Genomic DNA, 24,023 nt, shown 5'->3' on the forward strand with positions numbered 1-24,023 from the left:
TTAACAAAGGGACTCAACAACCATAGTACATTCATAGATTTTGTGAACTGGACTGTTAGTAGCCTTGAAAATATACCATGGATGCCAAAGTACAAGAGCACAGAGGCCTCTTCTACCAGAAATGGGACATTTTGACCCAGGAAGCCACAGTGCAAAGCAGCATGGCACAAAAAGCCCACAAGTAAAAACATTCTTGAATCACATGTGAGCTGGGCATAAGAGTCTCCTTTGTCTCATGTCTGAAGCTCACGTATTTCACCATACCCCACCCAAGTGTTTTTTTTTTTTTTTTTTATTTTTCTCCAAAATCTCAGAGCATAGATCAGACAAAGAACACCAGCTTTCAATGACTTGGGTTTAGTTCTAGACCTTACCCTTTAGCAAGGCCTTGCCAACCCATGAGTGAGACCATCAACAACAAAGAACTAGCATGCAACTTACTTTTCAACAGATGCATTTCCAATCTTTTGGGAAACTATTCCTAAAAATTGCTGTTTCAGTGGCACTATGATTTTGAACATGAAAGTCTTTTAAGGATAGAGAACATCACATTTTTTGTTCCCCCAAGAACAGAGCTAAAAGAACATCGTACCCTAGAAGTACTTTCTTGCAGCGTCATTAGCCATAGGATACAGAACACCATTTGAAGAACATATATTCTGTATTTGTTTAAAAAATACACAAAAGCTGTGAACTAGTTTCCTCCCACCCAGCTCACTCCTACTTCATACCAGGGAACAGACCCAAACTCCCACCTGACCTCTCCTTTCCCTGTCAAGCAGATAGCAGTACTATCTTAAACACCATCCCCACCTCAGTATTTGAAGTCTCACACATTTATTGTTTGTATAAAGTTGCTCAGGAAGTCATGCGCCTAACTCACTGATGGAGATAGCTGGAAAGGAAATCAGCAACCCACTGAGCATTTATGAAAAATATATACTCTGTATTTCCATCCTCAAAGAGCTGGTTTCCTTGCATTTTATCCAAAGCTCCAGGTCACAAGTTTCATGCCCCCTTGGAGAAGGAGGAAAAAAAAAAAAAAAGCAGTACTGGAAAAATCTGATCCTGCCAGCTATCTTAAAATAGCACCACCACCTTTGAAGGCCTACCAAGGAAAGGGAAAAACCAACACAAGTAACTTATCTTACCTTTAAATTATTATTTTTTAATTATTATTGTTACTACTCAGAAAGGCTCCAAACGGAACCACCTTCAGTACAAACTGAGTACAGGAGGTGAAGTTCGCCATGTACTTAACAGCCTGCTGCAGACACTTTGAAAGCGTAAAATTTCTCGTTTGTTGCACACACGGAAAACGGCCAGCGGTAGCCAGTCAGGTACAACACCACGGGGTTTGCTCCCTGCATCTCTCCGAGCCGCCTCTAACCCAACTTAAACCCCCTCCCTACAGAGGCAGGGGAACGCAGAAGACCCGTGTGTCCCCTAAAAAGATGAGGTTCGTACACAGAGAGATATAAGTCCACACAAGCCACGCATAGCGTGGCAGCTCGTCGGCAGCGCTCTGCAGCAGAAGCACCCCGGAGCAGAAGCCCGAGGCGGCTCGGCGGGGAGCTCGGTGGCCGCGGGGCGGCCCGTGCAGCGGGGCTCGCCGCCCACCATCTTGGGCGCGCCGCGGGCCTCACCTGCAGCGCCGCGGGGAGTCGCCCGGCAGCCGCTCGCCCGGCGGGCGGCCCAAGGCCAAGGAGAAAGCCGGGCGGGCCTGGATCCGGACCCGGCCCTACGATCCCCGGCGGCACCTCGCCGCAGAAACAACTTCACGCCGGCTCCCCGAGAAAGCCTGCCTCCTCCTCCTCCTCCCTCCCTCCCGAGCCCCCGCCGCGGCGCCTGGAGCACGCCCGAAATGGCTGCCCGCTGCCGGGGGGCTGCGAGCCCCTCGTCCCCACTCGCGCTCCGAAACGCCGCAGTTTTAATGGGAAAAGGGGATTAGGGAGAGAGCAGATGTGCAGCCCGCACGCCGCCCCGGCCGGGGGTCGGGACTCACCCGGGGCAGCAGCCTGCTCGCCAAGTTTCGCCAAGTTGGGAGGAGGGCGAGGCGGCGGCCGGCGAGCTCCGGGGTGCCGCGGCTAGTCCATGGGCACGGCGCGGAGCCGCCTCCAGACGCTGCCCAGCCACCGCCACAGGAGCCGCTCGGCGGAGCCGCCCCGAGCCGCCCCACTCGCCGCCGGTTCCCGGTGACCGAGGCAGCGCGGAAATGCGCTGCCAGGCCACGCCTGCTCCTCGCACACGCAGCCGCCCTCCACACAAAGGAAGCCGGCCCCTCCGCCTGCGGGCCCGCCGCTGTCCCGGGCTCCCACCGGCCTCCAGGCGGATCCGTGCCCTCTCCCTAGCCGCCGGGGGAGCCCCGGTTCAGGCGCCCCCTGCGACAGCCCCCGAGGCCGGGCGGGGGCTGCGAGCGGCGCGGCTCCGCCCCGCCCTAGCGGCCGCCCCTCAGAGCCCCGCTGGAGGAAGCCCGGCGCTGTCAGCTTGATAATAACAAATATCATTATTTTAGACAGTTTTTTAACCGAGATGGCCGCGGGGCCGCCCTGCGGAAGATGTTCAAGAAACCGTGAGCTCGGTGGCGGGCCGGGGCAGGTCGCTGCAAGGGCCGGCCTCGCTTCCACCACGCTCTCCTCAGGCTTTCGTAACCACAGCGAGCGTGAAACAATTTCAGGGCAGAACCCTAGAAGCACAATCCGAGCGCTACCTAGAAAACCAGAAGTTGAAGGAAAAATAAACAAATAAAGCTACCCCAAAGAGTATTTTGAGTCCTCAAGCATCCCGGGGTTTTTAAGCTTCTCTGATGAGGCCCCAGGAAGGCAGGCGTGAGGGGAAGGAGTGGCTGACTCATGGTTTTTAAACCCCTGTGGTGAGCAAGAGAGAGCTCTCACCTGAGGCGGTTGCTACCTGGAAGATGGGGAAATATCCTGCCTCATCCATCAGCTGCCTGCCTCCCCGGGCCAGATCTGGCCACCGGTCAGCCCTCCAAATCGGTCCTTGTGTGGAGCAGTCCCTGGGCATTGCTGTTACCTGATGGCTGCCTCAGCTTTTCTTGTCCCCATCTGCGTTTTGCATCTTGGCCTCCCTGCCCTCCCAAATAATGGGAGAAAGGTGGTCCTGGCCTCCTGCATAGATCAAAGGCAGTAAGGCCTGCTTTGTAAAAGGGTTTCGGGAAGCAGGCTGCATGTGATGGAGGGCATACGCTGAATAAGAGCCACAAGGCCCAGGACACAGACAGAAAACCTAGGCTTTCCTCTGGGGCAGCTCTTTGTACCACAGTTTCTAGCTTAGATGCTAACTTCCATACACTTCTCCTCCGTGCCTTAAGAATTCCTTAACAGAAGGAAAAGTCACCTTCGTTCTCTTCCTCACAGATAGAGCAAAACTATTTTCCTCAGTGCTTCACAAACTATGAAAATACATTGGTGTGCAATAAGGCGAGGCTAAGGGGGGTAGCTCAATGCCAGAGGCACTAATACAGGCTTTCTCATATTCTCTACACTTCTTAATCTGCCTCAGGACTTGGAGTTCAAGACTTAATTATTCCCCTGGATCAGCAACAAGTGCTCCTCACAGAGATGACAGCAATCTCACCAAGTGTTCAGCTAAACACCAAAAGGAAGATTTGAGTGAATAAATGGAGTGAGTTTGGCTCTTCTCATCTATGCAAGGCCAAGGCCAAGAACCAAAACCATGCTAGAGTTAAAAAGCTGTAGATGCGCAGCTCCTGTCACACACACACCTGTCTGAAACCTAAGTGCAGGTGCACCTCTGGTGGCATCGCCAAGATTCCTTTTCACCCTCTACATGCAGTTATTCAAAGAAATGTAAATACAAAGGTTTTGATTGTGTCTTCAAAACTTAGATTCTCACAAAGGCAAGAGATTGCATTTGTGAATGTCTTAGATACAGGCATTGTGAATGCTGGCTTATGCCAAAGGCATGGAAGGCTGAACCCTTCCAGGGCCACAGCCGGGCTCAGCTATCCTCTGTCCCTCAGGTAGATACCATTTCAGGGATCCCATCTGGGACTGGAGAAAGGCATCTTTAATTCTACAGATGGTACTTAAAGATTGTTGCATGATAGCAGCTTCGCTATAGTCTCTACTGCTTGCAGGCTTTCCCAAGCTTGTTCAAGGATTTTAGAAATCAAAGTAAAAAGGAATTGACAGATAAAGCTGAGAGAAAATGCTAGAAGAATTACCTGAATGTTAGGGATGATCTAGGTGAAGAAGAGGAACTAGAAAGGGTCATTGGATTATCGGGTAATGAAAAGAGGTAGAAGAGATCCTTTCCTCACCTCAGAAGCTGTTCCAGTCACCTTGCAGAGCACTGAGCCACATCTCTGGTGACATCCAGAGCCAAGGCAGACAGCTCCAGTATGCTGCCAGCATAAGAGATGAGAAGACAGAGGGAGCAATAGTAACTGCTAAGGTTCAATGGGGGAGACAGCTTTAGGGTATACAGACTGTGGAATAAGGAAGGAGATCCCTGTCTGTAAAATAAGGATCTCCTGCAATTGAAAATAGTCCTGCAAAACGGCCAGTAGTAGCAGTTCACAGTGTAGCAGAATTGACTGTGTTGACTGTAAATGTGGATATAGTTCAAACAACCTCTCTATGTGCAATTTACTTGCCTTTGACATTATCTCTGTTCTGTGCATTTCACTGTGTTGCCAAGAAAATCAGGGTAAAAAAATCTTATCCTTCACAGATGCATTCACTAAGTGCAAGGGCAAATTGGAAGACTTTATAAGGCAGTCACTTCACCAGTAAGAGAGTGTAATAGCACTGCAGGAACGAAAATGGAAAAAAATCTGATTTTTTAGTGAACTCGTGCAGGCTCCTGTTCATGCATAACTTGTCATTGCAGTTTCCTCTGGCCACTACAAACATTTATTGAAATTAATGAATGATGCATTATGAGGACTAGCTGGTAGAAAATGACAAGACTGGAGCTATTCAGCAATTCTGTACGTATTCCATTGTGTACGATCAGCTTTTTCATTATCATCAAGCACAATTTTTTTAGTGGAAGAAATTTCTATTTATGCAGGAAGGTTTCTCAGAATCAGAGTTAAATTTGGAATTAGTGTGTGGTTTTAATAATTACAAGGTTCAGAGGAGGCTGTGGGGAAAAAAAGCCTGCAGAAGCTACTGGGAGACTTTAAACAGCTTCACATACTGAGAAATCAATAGCTGGACCTAAAAGAGAAAGTCGAAATATTCTGGGAAAAACCTTTATAAAATGTACGAGATCCGTTAGAAACAGGAAAAATTTGCATGGATTTATTCAGATATCAAATAAAATTAGGGTGGGTTAGACTGAACCGGTGATTTAACGTCATCCGTCATTTCTCCACAGCGTTCTCCGTCTTCCCAGCGCCCTCTGCTGCTAGCAAGTGGTTATTGCACCTGTCCACTCCAGCTCCTCCAAATAAGAAGCCACTCGCTCACTGGCAGCATCTGAAGTTAATACTGCTGAAGCATAAAACGTTGGTGAGGATTACAGTGAGTCTGCTAATAATTTATTCTCTCCACACTCATTTAGAAACATTTATATGCCGCAAACTCTACCATTCATCACCGTATAGCTTTCCTTTAACATTTTTAAAAGGTTAAAAGGTTCACACAAGTGAAAAGATTGCAGGAATAGATGTCTTTTCTAACAGCTTTCTTCAAGCCTAATCGGGACCTACAGTGTCCAGTTTCTGGCGTCTTTATTATGCAAATCTTTTACTGCGGAAAAAAAAATCGAGTTTATTGCTGACCTTCGTTTTGGCTAGGGAAGTAGTGACATCCAGTGGCTTAGAGATAAAAAGAGCTTTTCTCATTCTTTTATTTCTGTCAAAGTGCATCACAGGAAACACATCAGAAGATGGCAGGGATCCCTTGGCATTCCCTTCTCGCTGTGGATACTTGCAAATGACACCAATTACAGGCAGTTTGACAGCCGTGGGAATGGATAGCCCACACAGGGAAACAGAAATGCAGAACAGGAAACAAATAGAAAACACCCTCTGAGACCATCGTTCTCATGGATTTAAAAGGACACTGCAGACAGGAAACATAATCGGCATTTTTTAAAGTTCAAGTATAAAGCACCTTCCTATATTAGACCTACCCCCCAGCTTACAGCATTTTCCCACCATAATGTTTTTCTTCTAACATAGTTTCTGTCCCAAACAAAAGGATGAATGACAGGCTTTCAAAGAAATGAACAAGGGGAAAATGACTGAAGAAAAATGACTATATTGGAGTTTTATTGCTCGTGCCCAGGATAAACAATTTTTCAATTGGTGTTTCCACCATCAGAGTTTCCAGTAACCAACTAGGTATTCAACCTAGATGTTATATTTTATGCACTAACAAGGGACTTATTTGGTCTACGTGTGTTAAATGAAGAAAAAATCAAAACATTATATATGTATAGGGAACTGAGCCAGCAGAGGTAGCTGTTGGCACAACAAAATCAACAGCCATTAAAATATTTTTCCATTGAGCATTCTACATTTAAAGAAGAAAATGTTTTCTTAAACCAGATATTCAGACCTTGCACAGTCTCCAACATCGGAAATTCAGCTAAAACTTACCTGTTCCTCTTTCAATGTTTTGCTTTTTTATTTCTTCAAGACTGCCCATTTTAAACCCCTATTAACAGCTCCTGGTTCCTAGGCACCACATATTTTCCATCCTCTCCATATGTATTCCATCAACACAAAGTCCAGAAAGGATGAGGCAACTCCAAATAATCCCAAGGTTGGCTTAAATACATATATATATATACAGTTTATCAAGTAATTATTCTTCTGAACATTTTTGAATACCATTTGGACCTCTTGCAGATCCAAATTTGAGTTGATCTCCAAAAGTGGGGTTAGAGAACTTTGAAATGTGGGTAAATTTGCATAACTCTCAAATCAGTACACTGTCCCTCTAGCTGTTTACATGAGCTGTCACTGTGAACAGTGGCAAAAGGCACTCTCCCAGATCTGGAGGTTTCATATGGTTACTGTACACATACCTTTGCTGAAGCTGACAGATCACAGAGAACCTGCAGTCTCTGCAAGTATTTTAATAATCATCTTCAAGAAGACTTCATGGGTCTTTCCAAAAATGTTTCTATGCTAAGCTGTACATTTCATCATGTTGTAGCATCAGTATTATGCTTAACAGCCACTATACTTCAACTAAACAGTCTAAATGCTGAACATAATGGCTTCCTAACTATTTCCAAGATCACAAAACACTGGCCCTTTTGGTAGGATAACAGCAGGTCTGCATTCGTCTCATCGTGATCAAGGGCCTTGTGGAGTCAATGCAAGAACTGTGGACAAACTTATCAGAGTGGGCGGAATTCAATTGCACATCCACAAAATTTTAAGTAGATGCTCTTCAAGTTTAGCAAGTTCTAAAGGCACTTCACTTTATCTTACATTTCTTGGAATTTATCTGGCTTTCAGCCCATACTCCAAGGACTGTGTACGTATTTCAGATTTCATGTTTATGTGAAATGGATAAACAGCCTTTGAAATGAGGCCTGAAATTCATGTCTCTGTACCTTTTTGCCTGTGTTTGTGCAAGCTCTGTCCCCTGCAAATGGCAAAGCCTTCTAGGTCCCACTGCAAGGAAAACAAAACTCAAACAGGAGTCGTGATCTAGAAGTCTGCTCGTACTATGAGTAAAATCTTTCTTAGTAGTAACATTGTGCATCTCTAAGAAGCAGTAGTTCCTAGCCTTTCTTCTAGCACCTCTTGTGTCTCCTACCCCTTGCACCCCAAAGTAACAATGTGTGTACTGAAAACAAGTGTCAGACAAGCACTCATGTTATGGGTACTCCTTTTCAGTGATTAAAAAAACAGGGCAAAAAGCCCTCAAACAATTCTTCATTTCTTGAAGCAAACTCTTGGCAGTTTTCTGGCTGCTCTGGATCCCATTCAGAGGAGCTTACCTCCACTTCGTCATTTCGTACCTCACTTTTTTTTGACACCATCACAAGCACCAGGTACCTAAGACCTAAATACTAGGAACATGCTTTTGGCTTCTACACCAAAGATGTAAGATCATAGCTGATTTAAAATTCTCAAAAAAAAAAAAAAATCAAAACCAAAACCTTGCAAGATGAACTCTAGTCCCATCTTTTAGCCTTTTGAACACTTTCCTCCACCCAACCATTAAATGAAAAAGGAATGACTACAAGGGGGTTAGGAATCTGAATTTTTCTATACTGCTGTTATTACAATGGTGTACTTCCCTAACAGGGAAAATTGTCTTGGTATTTGCTCCTGCATACTAGTAATGTGACATTATTGACATAGAAAAACGTTCTTTACCAATATCAGACACCTTTATACAAATCCAGGGAATTTTTTTTTTTACTTAAGTAGTTAAACCAAGTAAATCAACATACTTGAGAAAAAATGCGTTAGCATTTAGCTGAATTTTCCAAAACAAAGGTGGGAATAGACAGATGAGTGATGTTAACCCTGCAAGGAGGCTGGATGCAGTTATCCTTGTTTGCTGCCAGGGCTCATTAGCTCTAGTTCACCACTGATCTTAGGGGCATAATTACCCAGGCAGCTCAGAACACGGTCAGAGACAGAAGATGGTTCTCTGCCCCTGTCTATGAATCCTAGGAGAGCCTTTATGAAGTCCATATCATGCAGTGAATTTGCTAAGCAATCAGCAAAATAGACTTTGCTGCCCTCTACCCTGCAAACTCCTGCTTCTTCCTCCTCCAAAATCAGTCCAGCTGATAGTAGTATACATATCCAGTTCACATTTAGTTTTCAAATAAAACTTGGTGAACATACAAATCACTCAATTTCTTGCTGCTAAGTGCTATTTAAGGCAAACAACAGACAACAAAGAGAGCATAAATATTTGTAGTTAAAATTAGGTCTGTCTGGACAGAAATATTTGAAAGTCAGGATTTCATTAATAATGATGCAATTTTAAAACTTGCATAACTGATTTAACACAGACCAATGCCAGTCCTCAGTGTTTGTGAAGTTTTAGTTTTTGCCTTCTAGGTTTCATATAGCCAACACTATCATCCCCTAGGCAACAGCATGACGCTGCATCAAGGGACATTCAGGCTAGATGTTAGGAAAAGGTTCTTCACTCAGAGGGCTGTCAGGCATTGGAACAGGCTCCCCATGGTCATGGCACAGAGCCTGCTTTTGGACAGTGCTCTCAGACACATGGTCTGTGTGGAGCCAGGAGTTGGCTCCAATGATCCCTGTGGGTCCCTTCCAACTTGGGATAAGGCTCTAGTCTCCTAGAAACACAGATATGGTTAAATGTTGTTGGAAAACAAACAAACAAACAAAAAAAAACACAAAGTGAAGACATTTCATCTACATAAAATTTTATTATCCTTCAAACTCTACAGATACGCAATTTCTCCAGCCTTAGCAAAGCTCCCCTAGGCAGACAGGCTTTCAGTCAACTGTCTCTGACTGAGAACATCTAGGCTACGTCAGATTTTAGACCTAGCCTTTCATTAATAGTCAGACACAAAAGGACAACTGAAACCCTGACCACCCGAAAGGTTGCAAAGCAACAACAAGGAAGGTTTTCATCAATTATATTTGAATAGAGAATCCTTCTTCTGTGATGATCACTAAATAGTTAACAAGCCATTGAACTGCACGTTCAAGAAAAAGATGCATTTTACGTTTCAAGCTGTGATCAGAAAAACATGCAACTATTTTTTCACTTCTGAAGCTTGTGGTTTTATCTTCTCAGCAGCTTCAAGGACAGATGGAAGGCTGACTTTGTCACCAAATTCTTTCTCACGATGTTCCAGTAGAACACCCTAGTCAAAGGCAAAAAAGAGAAATTCATACACTAATCCTGGTCTCCCCACAGGAGATCAACTGACCAGCAATTGAATAATGCCAGAAAATAAACCTCTAGGCTCCCAGGAGGCATGAAAGCCTCCTAGGTCGTTTGCAGTACCTGTCTTCCTGCCCCAATCACATACACGCCTCCCAGGGTGAATCCTTCACCTTCCAAGTTACCGCTATAGCCATTTTTCCAAGCACGGAAGAAATTTTGCCAGACTCCAAAGCGGAAGAAGCCCGACATCATCATTTTTCTCCTTCGTGGACCATAGAAGCTTCTCTGCAATGAGAAAAAAGCAATCTCAAAGTGAAAAGGACTTTTCCTCCCAAACGAAAATTAGGAAAACAGACAACCTGGTTTCCAAGAAAGGCTATAATACAGAAAAGATGAAAAGACAGAGCTCAAAAGCAATTTCATCTGAACTAATCTCTTTAACAAACTACATGACCACTTGTATCCAGACAGCTAACCATTGTTACTGCCACCATGCATGAATCGTTTTTTTCAAATGATCCACAGCTATTTAAGCACCATAAACATTTACAGCCACATTGCTGAGAACAAATGTGCTTTACGATAAACATCATTTTTCTTATTTCTGAAGCATGGCAATATAAATGTTGGTCAAGAGGTAACAGTGGTGCCAAGTCCTGAAACTATCAGCCATCTGCTTATTTTGCCCTTTTTTAAATTGTTTCCTTCAAACAGGCACAATGGGGAAGGAAAGCAAACGTATCTTTTAGTTGACTTTGAATATTAGGTATTCTTTTTCCTTCAAAAGCCAAGGGATTTGTAAATGGGTCTTTTGAGTTAAGTAAAAACATATGATTTTGTAGGACATCAAACTGGCAATACAACACCTATGTGCTGGGAAAAGCCACATGCCACAATGTTGAATTACTTGCATTTTTCACCTTCAGACCTTGAGTCATACATTATAAACATCAGCAAGTTACACAGCCAGTGGAAGAAAGGAATAGATATTAATAAGCTATATTGTTTATCTATTAAAGGGGAGAAATAATCCTGCAAAAACGTATTATCAGTGCATAGCTACAGAGCAGTTTGTAAGCTGAGCAGGTTATATATAGAAAAGCAGAGCTAATTAACTTCTTAAACTACAATGCTACTAAACCCTTTTTCATTAGAACACGTTCTATCTATATCATACCAGCTCTTCAAAGAGGACATCCATAAGGTTGTTTTTAAGCAACGTCCTGTCCCCTGCCAAAAAATAACACACTGACTTCATTATACCTTTTCATCCAGAAAGATTTCTCCTTTGAAGTAATGCTGAAAATCTTCCACTTCAGTCCCTATCTTCTCTTTCACAACTGCATAGAGAGGAACACCCAGCTTGGACAGCTGAGGTTTCAGAGAGGAAAGCTCAGAAGCCTCCTAAGAAAACAAAAAAGAACAAACATTTCAGCAAGTTAGTTAGAAGTTGGAAGCTAGAAAGCTTCACCTTGAATTTCAGAGCATCAGAAACATGTACATTCCAGCTTGAAGTGCAAAACAAAAACAGACCTATGAATCAGACATTTAGGCTAGCTCTACTGCTAGGCAGGTCTTCATTACGTTTAATGGAATTGTCTTCCCTAGGCAGGGAAAGAGACTTTTGGATCATTCACTGGATAAAATATTAAATATTATCTCACACCAAAGCAGGGAAACACATCACGAGCCTTTCTGCAAAGCACTTGAGGGCTCTATGCAGAAGTATAATATGCAAGTCTAGAGTAAGTAGTGGGGTATAAACGCACTCTCCGTCCTAGATTCCCCGTGAAAACAATCAGGTAATTTCTTCATGTACCTTCAGTATCTCAGAAGCAACACTTTTTGTAGTGTGTAAGCACATACGGTGTCAGCAGTCATCTGCTGGCTTTTTTGTTCTGAAGGAAACCCAGCTCTCAGTTTGAACAGCAGTCTCCAAGGTTTCTCCAATGGAGAAAGGTCATTTTTTTACTGCACAAAACTCCCAGAAAGAATTCTGCGCAACAGCAAAGAAGACTATTTACATCAACACCTTCAGCCAACTAAGTGAAATGCCTTAACTCAAAGGTTTTTGGGATATCTAGACCTTACAAGTACCAAGTAACACCCAGATAGGGGTGAAGAGAGAAGACAAAAAACATTAGAGAAAGACACCAGTTGGTGAAAGGGTAGGCAGAACATTCCAGAACATTACTCTTGATTTTTTTCAGAGGAAATGAAGAAGGATGAATCAGCATCACAAGCAAACAGTGAACAGTGAAGTGTGAGACTTAAAGGATCATAGCTTAGGCTTGCTAGACCTTTCCCCTATTTTCTGATCGTAAAGACTTGCTAATTATTTTCTGTTTTCCTCTAACAAAATACCTTGTGATCCTCCTAGAAGGGAGGTTAATGGAAATTTTATCTGGATTTTTTTTTTACAGTTCAAAATTCTCATAATCAACAAAAAAATCTGTATTGTGACATTAAGTGTTCCAAGCTAGGGAAGTAGGGCTCCCTGTAGAATCAGAAATCACCACCTCTGGAGAGAGAAAGATACCATGAAACCCTGATTATCCTTTTGCCTTTAGAAGAAAGGCATTTCAGCAATTTAGTGTGGGGAGCAGCGGGGGCTGTGTCTCCTTCATTTACAGGGAAGGGAGAGAGCAAAAACAAAGTAAAAACATTGTTAAGTTTTAAAATGATACAGCAACAGAAAACAAAACAGCCTCTTTTTGTGGGCAAATTACTGCACATAACAGCTGTACAGTTACTGTCTTTATCGTGGACCTGTGACCATTTCATCCGGTCCATGAAACTGTTTTTCTTATATTTGTAAAAAAAACAGACAAGCACACCCCAGCAGAATACTTTCTCCCTCCATCAATGCAAGGTCAAGTTATAAGACCAATTCCCATTTTGTTTTGTCTCTCTCCTAGTTCAGCTATGGCTCTTCTGCTACTTTAGACTGCTTGAGTTGCATTTCACCTACAGTACTTAGCAAGCCCATGGAACTTTCGCAATGGCTGGAGCACTTCATCACTACATGGCTGGATCCAGACTCTGAGTTGTAGAAGTATTGTACTGTTGAACATACGCTATTGTAATAATAATAAAAAAGGAATCTGATGATTTAGGATAGAGATGATAAAGATAAATGACTTAAAAAAAAAAAAAAAGACAAATTTAAGTCTACAGCCCTCAGAGGTTCTCAAAAGTCCAAAGAAATCATTTCAGTAGGATTTGTGACGTTACTTTGCAGTGCATTAATGGAAACATGTCCTCACCACTGGTACCAGCTCAGTGACCGATAAAGTAGTACGGCCACATTTCAAACCCATCTCTGTGTCCAGGGACGTACACGTACCTTCCTGGTGCAGTCAACAAGGACAAAGTTCAACATCCTTTCCAAAGCATAAGATAGTGGGAACCAACTGTAGTTTTGTCTCTTGCGGAAAAATAAAAACCTACAGCCTCCAGATATGGCAAGTCACCTGTATTGAACTATTCTAGCAGCTCAAAGGCGGTGATAATGGGGAAAGAAGTAGTTTACATACTACAGAGAAACCTTGCTAAACAAACAAGGACAGCTTTCTCAGGGGAAAGGCAAGAGTCAACTCACAAAATGATTTGAGTAAACAGCAATCCAAAATAACTTAGAGATTTTAAAATATTTTTCAAACATTTTCACCTTTAAAATGAAAAACAATTATTTGCCATAATTAGCTGAGCAGTACAGTAACTGCCTCTGTTAAGAGTTTGAAGTTTTGAACCAGAAGAAAGAATTAGAAAATTAAAATTTCTCCCTTCCTATTTTTTTTCCCTGAACGAAAAAAAAAAAAAACAACAATTCTTTAAAATGGCCTCTTTACTACAACTTAGGAAGTCAGCTTTAAAAATAAAGACCACCAACCATTAATGAATTCCCATCTGACTCTATCCAAAAGTCACAGAGACAGGCACCCAGCACATTTTCTTCCTGCCTACGCTACACCTGTTCAGAGAACAGAGCACTTTAATCTAACCTGTCATAAGTCCTACGCATACTTAAGTGGTTATTACTGATGGGAGCAGATCCCTTAATTAAGTGGTTACAATATAAATTACCCCATTTTATAGAGTAGTGACTAACAACATAATAGCTATTTTCCCCCATAGCTATGAGAAAAATAGTGGCCAAAGCACAAGTGTGCTGTTTCAGCACAATGTGCTGTTTCCAAGCACATTTTACATTCAAATTTCATTTCAAGTGTCACCTCTCACCTCCACCCAAGAAGCCTAATGCCAGCCTAAGGAACAGATCTTGTTTCTCAATCCACCTTGTTAGGAACCAGTAGCAGTTTGCATACACAGTCTGTGAGGAAACATGCTGTTTCTGCAACACATTCTTCTTCAGACTCCTTACCTTTCTGTCTCCCCTTCAGCACCCAGAACAGTGAGGGACTCCCCTTTATATGCTCCCCCCCCCTTTTTTTTTTTTTTGCTGATGAGCTTTACCTGATTACTTTCTGCCAGCCCTATCTTCATCTGGTTTTGACCAGAGATTACCTAGCTCACAGGATTTATTTTGGGCATATGGAATATGACCATGTCATAAGACTCATTACTAACGGTATTTTGGGTAGTCTCCGCTTCTAATTATTGTGGGCTAGATCCCTGGCAGATGTAGAAACATCAGGCACCAGTTGCCTTCAAAAGGAAAATACTCAGGATCTAGACTATACAAACTTGTTGCCAAGAAAACTGAAACTACGTATGTTGTTAGCTGGTGACTGGTTTGTGCCAGGAAACAAGAAACTTTCAGAAACTCCAGATGTATCTGATGATTGTCCCATTCATCCGCTCCCTTTATTTAAAGGAAATATACGCAAGTAGGGCATAATTGCTCTTAATTTATCCCCAAATCCAACACGTACCTCTCTGCACAAAAATCATCCAGGTCTTCGCACAGCCATTATCACTGCACCATTCTTCTTCCATAGTTCTCCTGCTTTGAAAGTTCTTTGTTCTGTTTATACAGGAGAAATAGCATCAACAATAATTATTAACCACTCTTATTAATAATGATTAATGTTTTGAAGACTAACATAAAGCATTGCAGAGAATTCCACATTCAAATACAGTTATATTGCAGGAATCTTCTATGTGCCTAACAGAATATTACGTGCTTTATTGATTTTTTGGTGTGTGTCATGTTTCACCAACTGAATTACAATTTAAAATAGACCTTTCAGAAATATCAATTGTGGCTGGTTTTCCTTCCCCAGAATCATCTGCTACCAAGGATATCCAACTACTTCCCATAACTAGGGAAGACTAAGAAAAACTGTTTACATACCTAATGTGACCTGTGTGAAATCTTCTATCCCCTACAGAAAACCTTCAGTTAGGAAACATTAATCCTTCTAAACATACTTCACTCTTCTTCAGTGCTTCCAGCCCAAGCCTTACAGAGGGGTTCTTATGTAAGCCCACTTATCAAAGAATAAGGGCTCAAACATCCAGAGTCTTACCTGATCCCAAAGTTTTTAGCTCAATCTCCTCCAAAAACTCCAATGTAGCCTTTTCTGGCTTGGACAAAAATAAGTCTGTGTTAGCAAGGACAATCCCTGTTACAGCGGCACCAATTGCTCCAAGACCAACAGACCACAAGCCCATGGTGAAGATTCCAAAGTCAGGTAGAAAGGACATTTCTGGAATGGGAAACAAGAAAGCAGCTCTAACACTGAACATTGGTGGTGCCAAGGAGGAAATAGATTAAAACAACAACTAAAAACTCACATGGATATTTTGGGGTTGACTGAAGATGATCTGTATGTTTATTAATGTCCTGACTTGGGTTTCAGGTTTCATTACAGGTCTGCTCCTGGCCCACATCAAAAACACCACAAGGTTATCTTACCTTTTTCTGGTACCAGATTGGCAAGAACATTAATGATTGAAGTGTTCAAAATACAATGGGGAGGAAGGAGACAGAAGCATATGTGGGTAATAAAGAACCTTTAATAAGATGGCCTCTATGTTAGCCAGTACCTTCAATTATTACAGTAGGACAGTGGTTTCTTTCAAAAAAAAGAAAAAAAGTATTTGTAAACATTTTTCCTATTTTAAACAGTGCATTTTACCAACATACCACAGAAGACTTTAAAAAAATCTCTATGCAGCTCAGCATAGCTGGCAGTCTTTCCTGTTCCCTACAGTTCCACACCACAACCAAAGCAGACACAGGGCCAAAATCAGAGCTCAGAAGACATCCCTGCACACAGAAATATGTAGACTTGCAACCTTAGGCACAGCGATCCGACATTACAGACATGTCCTGGACAGCACCTTTTATATGCAGACCAACTTCCCACTCTTTCTGAAGCAGATTGTGTAGAAATCTCATCAGGAACAGACAAGTTAAACTCACACCCATCAGTTAGAATGGGTAAGTTTGCAATAGAAGCCATTACATATGCTGGCTTGTGATTTAAAAGTACAAACGCTGCTTGTTATTACCAGTGATTGGTTTAGTAGGTTTTTTTTTGTTTTGTTTTTTGTTTTTTGTTTTTTTTTTTTTTTAAACGAGCAGCCACGCTTCTCACAAAAGCCTTCAAAACTCAGTCCTGACCCTTCCACAAGTTTCACAAGCCTGGAGAGGGCTGACAGCCACCTTCCAGTGAGGCAGTATCAGTTCTGCGGTGCAAGAACGCAAGCTTAGCCCTGCCTAGAGGTCAAAATTCAAGATCCAGCTGCGAGCAATAACTGGTACAAAAGTCACTGAATTTTGGCAGTATAAGAAGTCACTGCCTGTCCACATCACAGTAGTTATGTGTTATAAAGGGCTGCAGATTTATTTCCTAAGTCACCCAATACTTCAGTATTGCACCAGCATTTTCCACAGCCATCTGCAAAACCCCATTCCTTGATATACTGCTTTGCTGAGCATTACTGCCTGTATATATAGTTCTGTTCAGAAGAGATTTGCTTCCCCATAAATATAGGAAAAACATCACTGTTTTGGATGCGACTAGCAATACACTGGAGACATGCATCATCTTTATCCCCACAGCCACCTTTTGTGTCAGAGACACATTCCCCAGATTTTTCCAGGAAAAAATCTCCTTAAAAACTATTTCCATCCTTAAAATTAGTTCCAGGATAATACTGATGACCAAATGCAACCAACTACCAACCTGCAGAAACAGTTAGAAACACTGAATAAAGTGGTGGTTTTTCCTTTCAACACCATACTTGGTGCCAAGGAGGACCTTATCGCAATATCTAGAAACGTGAGCAATCCAAGATCCTGAGCAGGAAACAAGGGCAGTTTACACAAACACAATGCAGATAAGAGAACTTGTTCTACACAATTTCACCGCTTATTTCTAACACAGGGAACCCTTCCTTGTCCTTATCTCCTTTGCCTACATACTTTTTTTCAGGCATAAAGTCATACTGTAACAACAGTGTGTAGATATCTGCCTGTAACTCGTATCAGAGACCATTCTGACCCCAGCCTTTGGAATGAGCAAAACATAACTTGAAATGCACTGCTGTAACGCGCCAGTGTCCTTGCGTTAAAACTTACTCTCCTTGGCATACCCAAAAGGCTAGAGCCCTGTTCTCTCCCAGCATTGATTGTCCAACTATTCCTTCCACACTTCTCTGAGCAAGACCTGTTTTTCCTCTTCATTTTCAGATACAAGAAGAGAGGACTATAAATACCAAGCATTATTGCCATGCACGTTTCATTTGTGTACTGAAATGCTGTCAAGTTGTCGGCAACTGCTAAACGAGCAACTTCTCACACAGCTTTCCATTTCCGATAGCGTTATGTCATTGTTAGCGTTATTAGCATTGCTGAAAGCCAGCTCCACTATTAGTTTACATCCACTCCGTTGTAGCCTCATTAATTGATTGTTAACCTTAGCTCACCTCTTCAATCTAGTTGGGCGCAGCTCACGGACAGAAGAAAATGCAATTTACTAAATGCGCGAATCTTTTGCTATTTCTCTAAACAGGGACACGGGAGAAGCTCTGCAGGGATACTGAAATCCTCCCCCCACCAAGCAAGCACCGCAGCGAGCCCCTCTGAGCAATCCACGCGGGAACGTGCAGCCGGGGATATTCCAAACCCGCTGCCCAGGCAGCCGCAGCCCCGACGTATCCCTTGCACCGCTCTGCAAGCGAGGAGCCTCCAGCAACACCAGCAGAGCGGAGCCAGCCAGCAGCCTCCCCCCTTTGGCGTGCAGCCTCCCACGCAGCAGGTAACCCCAAATCCCCACCATTCCTCCGGGCCGACCGCTACCCGGCGGGAGGGCAGGACGGGGCCCCCCAGGACCCCTCCAAGCCCCTCGCGTGCGCACTCACCCGGAGAGCCCCCGCGGCGGCCGGGGGGGAGCTGGGGGCGATCCGCCACCGCAGCCGCCACCCGCAGCACTGAGCGCCGCAGCCGGCCTGCGGCGGGTAGGAGCGAGCAGAGCTGCCCAATCCACTGCCAGATCGCTTACAGAGAGCTCAACCCACCCCCCCCTCTTTTTTTTTTTTTTTTTCTTTTAAGCTCAACCCATGCATACCATCTCTATAAGGAGGGTGGATTGGGGAGTGCAAGCTTTCTCGAGGCTGAGAACGTAGTGCTAAACTCTAAATTCTGCTGAAGTAGGGGTTTTGTTTGTTTGTTTTTCCCTGTAGAACCATGCATTTTTACAGTAAATATTTTGCTTATGTTTCAGTCCATTCTACTTTAACAATCCCCAACCCCCCAGCATACCCAAACAACACAAACAGCTCTGGAAACAATTAAATTCCATCACACTGTTGGAAACTAGTTTCAATAGAGAGGATATACTGGTGAATTAACTCGGTGTTAACATGGTTTACCAGCATGTTACCAGCGTTTACGGTAACATCCCTTCACTGAAGAGCATAGTTTTTCTCTGCAACTATCAGACCTGCACACTCTCAACTCTGCTAACTTCTCCAGGTCTCAAAACCTCCAGAAATGGATGCACACTTCTCTTTACAGAGATGAGAGACTAAAGAGGGGGAAAAATAATAATAATAAAAAAAAAAATAAAAGGAAAAACATCTTTTTGTGTGTTTTTGTGGTGGCCACAAGCAATCTCCAAGATAACAGTGACTTGTTTTCTGGTCTGCCAGTACTCAGCTAACCAAAATTTAAACAAGCTAAGCCTTAATCCTGCTCTAAGTGCCAGTTGATGGTCTTCACTTGTGTCAAGACAACCAATTAAAACATGGCTCTCTAGATGCCTCATTTCCCTCCCACCCACAAATGGAGAAAAAAAAATGTCATTAAGAAGATAGCTATCCTTAAACATTTATTTTAGCAGTGTAAACAGGACCCATTGCAGCTGTGACAAAAAATACTGGAAAGTCCGTGTATTCGATTTGTCAGTAAAAGTCATGGTAGCACGGACTTTCTTGCATACTTTTCTTAAGAATACAGCTGAGCAAAAGTGGAAACATTCAACCAGCACCGTCACAAGCCGGACTGCACTAGTACATAGCCCCTAGCCTAATAAGTCTTTCATCAGTTGTTTTTGGCCACTGCCTTTTCATCCCTTCTCTTCTCTCCCATCTTGAACCTAAAAATCTTTCAGAGTTTTGTCACAACTTGCATATCTTAAACACAAACTAAGCTGATGATTTTTTATGAAACATTCTCCTCAGAAATGACTCATCATGTTGCAAATATCTTTGTAATTAACTCCTTTTAAATAAAATTTACAATTCACAATAAACCGGTGACATCCTCATCGGAATTTGATGAGCTTTTAAATACCCTTAAAGATTGCAAAACAGAGCAACCTATCTCACTTCAAAATCAGCTTTGCTTTACCCAGGGATTGGACTAGAGAACCTCCAGAGGTCCCTGCCAATATAATTCAATCACCCTTTAAACACCAGAATCAATGAACAAAGAAACCTCCTAACATTTTTGAAGGCAAGAATGTATTTTTTTTTTCCACAACTTCCCCTCCCTTCCTTTCCTTTCTGTCATTGTAAAGATCCTGCAAGAAATCACTCCTTGTGTCAATAGCAGCAGTCATCTTTTCAGGCTTTTTCTCAGCCTGCCCATTTCGTTACCAATCTCAGCACTGGGTCCCAGCTGAAGAAAAAGTTGCTGTGTCAAGCAAGCAAACCACACTCCTTTGAGAGGAAGTTAGTTGGTAGACCATATAACCTGCCCCATTCTGAAAACGTTTTAAAGAAATCCAACAGCTCGACTGCACTTTCCTTTCGAGCAAGGGAGAGCTCTTGTGCCCTTTGGAAATCTTCCAACTTGCGAGGGGCATTCAGAGGGAGCTCGATGTTGGCTCTGGGATGACAAATCAAGCAGCGAACCAGAGACACCATGCAGATGGGAGGCAGCACTGAAGCACAGCCCCACGAAAAGCACCATGTGAGAATACACCAGGCTGAATTCGCTGCTGGGGGCCACAGCTGGAGAACTGCATTCTGCGGGAGGCCGCAGAGGTGGGGAAGGAAGGGGAACAGCACCGCCCAGCAAAGCCACAGCACACTGCATGCCTGGCAACATGGCTCTCGGGTTTGAACCCTGCAGTAAATACTAAATATTAACTTACATTTTCCCCCCTTTTTCGCTTTTGTAGGCCTTAATCGTATTTTAACCTTCACACTCCTCACGTTACAAGGAAATCGTAGTTTCTCGTTGCCGAAAGCACGACCACAGGCTAACCGACAGCAGCTCCCGCTGCAGCCCAGGGGCGGCGGCGCCGTGCCACCACCTCCCGGTGCCGCGGAGCGGGACAGGCAGCCCCGCGGCCAGCCCGCAGGGACGCCCCGGGCACTGCCGAGCCTGCGCAGGGCGAGCACGCCGGGCACCGGAGCTGCGGCCGCTCCGCCGTGCCTACTTACGGGCAGCCCCGACCTCGCCGCCGCCGGAGCAGCGCCGTGGGCCCCCCTCGGTCGCCAACCCCTCGGCGGCAGCAGCGGGGCCGAGGGCGCGAAGCAGCCACCGCCCCCAGCGCGCCCCCGAGGGCCCCGTGCCCTTCCCGCCGCCGCCAGGGCCCGCCCCAAGCGCCCCTTCTCCTCGCTCGGACCGTGGCCAAGCCGAGGGGCTCCGACCCCGCGACACGAGCAGCGGGTGCCGTGCCTCAACGCTCGGGAGGCGGGCAGGCCGCGGGGGCAGCCCGCAGGCCAAGAAGGCGGTGACCTTACCATGGGAGCAGCGCGATTGATGGGGCACTTGGAGGGCCTCGATGGATGGATATAAATATACTGCGCTCAAGAACAGACTTGCTCAGATAAGGCAGCCAGTAACAACATGTCACACAACATGTCACAACACCACTTAGCGAGCACACTCGTCGGTCGCTCGCGGTCATTAGGCACCACTCCAGTCAGCAGCCCCGAGGACTTGCCTTCACTGTCCTGGGACTATTTCCTGAGGGTTCCCGTTGACCTGGCAAAACAAGAAAGTACTGACGATGGCAGCGCTTCAGGAAAATGGACTTAATCCCTCCATGGATGGTACCAGCGGGTCTACGTGCCAAATAATCAAAAGTCACCGTTTCTCAGCGTGGTCTGAAGTCGTCCTGACCCAGAAGCTTCTCTTACCTGGAGGGTTGCCAGTCAGACCCATGCAACTTACCCCTTGTTGAGGGTTTCTGGAAATGCTAACTGTATTTATCATCAGTGCGATGCTTGGCTTTAGGAGGAACCACACACAAACCAAGGTCCCTGCTAACTGGAGGCAACAGCACTGCCACAGTCCTGACCTAGCACAGACCGAGCTGTGCTCACTGGGATGCACCAGGAGCCACCACCCAACACCCACCCGAGCACCCTGGGGTGCTGCCACAGAGGCGTCTTGTGTCTCAGCACTGCTCCAGCAGCACAGCGCCACTGGACAGCAGCGCTCAGCCCTCCTGCCCCATCACACCACCCTGTGTAATGGAGTCGTTCAGACACATATATCAGCAATTTTAAAAAGAACCTAAGGAAAATTTGAGGTGGGAACAACATTACCAGACTGTCTGAGAGCAAGCACTAGGGAGTCTGGTAGGACTGCTGGGTTTGGGGCTGCTTAATTTCCTTGGAAATGCAAAGAACTTGTATTTGCAAAATAACAGCAAATAATCTCAATAACAACAAATTTCAGTGAATGCACTCTCTACTTTGTCTCCTTAACTAGCACAGGAAGATTCTCTGTAAACACCAAACATAATATGCTGAAATGGCTTTCTTGCTTTTTGTGAAAAACAATCAGCACTAAAATACATGCATCTTTGTCACTGTGACACAGCACTTTTTGGGAAAACAGCATTATGACAAAAGTGTGATGGACAAATTTGGTCAACCATCATCATATAATTAAAACCTTAGCTTCCGCAGGCTGTCAACATTCCTTTCTTCTGAATTTTATAATGGTCGTAGCTCCAGCTGTCAACACTTGGTAATGGTACAGTTGCAGCTTCCACTATTTTTGTTGCCATGGTGAGCATGCAATACAAACATTTTTTTCCTTAATGATCCTTCTGCACATTACACCTCTAACAGCCTGGCAGCTGGCCTCTATTTAGAGAATAGAGGGAATTTAGGGAAGAGCTGGCCTCAAGGAAAAAGAGCTATCAAAAGATGAAATCATCTTATTTTTTTCTCCAGGTAGAAGTCCCTGACAAGCAGTTGCAATAGGCAGTTAATCAGAAGTGACTCTGACTTCATTTATCGTTATTATAACAAGAAAACACAATGCAGAAAAATCTAAGCCCGTAGACCTGGAATTCATCCAGAAAAGTCTTCCTGCTTTAATTTATAAAGCAGTGAACCCCTTGAATGCATATACACTTCTAGTAGATGCAGAACTCAAATATAAATGGCATCATGAAAATACATGTACTTAATACTTAACTTCAAATAATCTAGCATTCTCTAAGTTTCCAGACACACTCACATTCCAGGAAAAGTTACTGTTTTGTGCGAGTGGAGTTAAGTGGCAATTCTTTGTCCTCATTAGACTACCACTGCCTTCATTATTTTAGAAGGGTAGTGGAGTTTTGGCAGGAAACCTGAATGGGAAGGTAACTTTTTTCTGTCTTCCCCTCTCAATAGTTTAGTTTGTCCATACAACTATTTAGATGTTATTTGCACATTTTTCCTGTGAATAAAAGAGAAGTCCCTGACACACGCTGAAAGAATATTTCAGAGCAATAGGCACCAACATTTTCTAGTTCTTGGGTACTGAATAATGCCCTTAAAAAGCTCATACTCTTCCTGCTTTCATAATTCACTTGCATAGCAATTATACAGCAGAAAGAGTATCATTCTGCAAACGGTGTATGTAATTAAGTTTCACTAGCATGCCAGTACATAAGTCATCTGGCATGCACTATACCAGTATGCCAAAACATGATCCTAGCATTACGAAACTTTCATTCCATGTACAGAATGACAAAGCTGCGTGCTACATCAGAAGTTAATTATTTCTGTTTCTTGTTGGTTCATGCTTCTGTAAATCAGCTTTAGATCAAGGGTGTTGTTAGACAAAATGGGTTATATAAAAAAAAAAAAAAAAAACAAAAAACTTTTCTATCAGGAAATAGGGGATCTCAAAAGCAATGGGGTAACAGTGGTGGGCAGGATCTAGGTCCTATGACTGTGGAAGGATTTCCAGACTAATTAAGTCTGGACTAATATGCACGTGTACAAAAATACAGCTTGAACTTTTCACCCATTTCCTTCTGAGGGCATATCTACACAGATGCTGACACAGGTTTCAAATAGACCAGGCAGTAGTCATCTCACTTGGAGGCTGTACATACTGACAAGGTGTTTGTTTTCAACCTCATCCTGATTCTTGGGAAAGAAAAACAATCAACAGCCTGGACACAGACCACAGATTTATCTCAAGTTAGATCAGGGCATGGTAGTCACTGAATTAACCAAAGGACCTGCAGGTCTTTTGAATGTTTCATCGAGATGAGCACTTCATAGTGGGGGAAAAAAAAAGATTGGTGCAACACCATCCATCTGGACAAGAACAGGAAGAAAGAATTAGTAAGTCTTCTTAAAGGGTATACAGATGCATATACAAATCTTTTGGCAACAGCCTAATAAACACTGAATCACAGAAAAGCCTATCAGTTACTACAATAGGTAACCAACGCCTCTGGAAAAAGCTGGTGAGGTCATTAATGAGCTTACATGAATTTTTTTTTTTTCCATTGCTTA

At 43.7% G+C, this 24,023-nt stretch overlaps 2 protein-coding genes across 12 annotated transcripts in view; both read right to left on the minus strand.

Moving 5' to 3' along the window:
- The window catches only part of TSPAN14 (tetraspanin 14), a 43,572-nt gene extending 41,165 nt beyond the window's left edge, over positions 1-2,407 (minus strand). For 5 of the 7 annotated variants that reach the window (XM_084525375.1, XM_084525372.1, XM_084525377.1 and 2 more), the window contains exon 1: positions 2,006-2,407. The gene's annotated coding sequence lies outside the window, so the exon portion shown is untranslated. The remainder of the gene's footprint in view (positions 1-2,005) is intronic. The other 2 variants (XM_084525373.1, XM_084525380.1) reach the window with 2 other exon arrangements.
- Positions 2,408-9,355: 6,948 nt separating this feature from the next.
- PRXL2A (peroxiredoxin like 2A) lies at positions 9,356-22,192 on the minus strand. Of its 5 annotated transcripts, none has more exons than XM_084525400.1 (6): positions 21,012-22,192; positions 15,338-15,517; positions 14,741-14,832; positions 11,109-11,249; positions 9,966-10,130; positions 9,356-9,822 (listed from the first exon to the last, which is right to left on the minus strand). In XM_084525400.1, the coding sequence occupies exons 2-6, from the start codon at positions 15,513-15,515 to the stop codon at positions 9,712-9,714; spliced, it is 687 nt and encodes a 228-aa protein (XP_084381526.1). In that variant the 5' UTR covers positions 15,516-15,517; positions 21,012-22,192; the 3' UTR covers positions 9,356-9,711. The 5 variants fall into 5 exon arrangements, with proteins under 5 accessions (XP_084381526.1, XP_084381527.1, XP_084381525.1 ...); XM_084525401.1 differs by lacking the exon at positions 21,012-22,192 and adding an exon at positions 20,709-20,770; XM_084525399.1 differs by lacking the exon at positions 21,012-22,192 and adding an exon at positions 20,417-20,632.
- Positions 22,193-24,023: the final 1,831 nt, after the last annotated feature.

This window comes from Aythya ferina (genome assembly GCF_964211825.1).
Source record: "Aythya ferina genome assembly, chromosome: 7".
In the NCBI taxonomy this organism is placed as follows: Eukaryota; Metazoa; Chordata; class Aves; order Anseriformes; family Anatidae; genus Aythya; species Aythya ferina.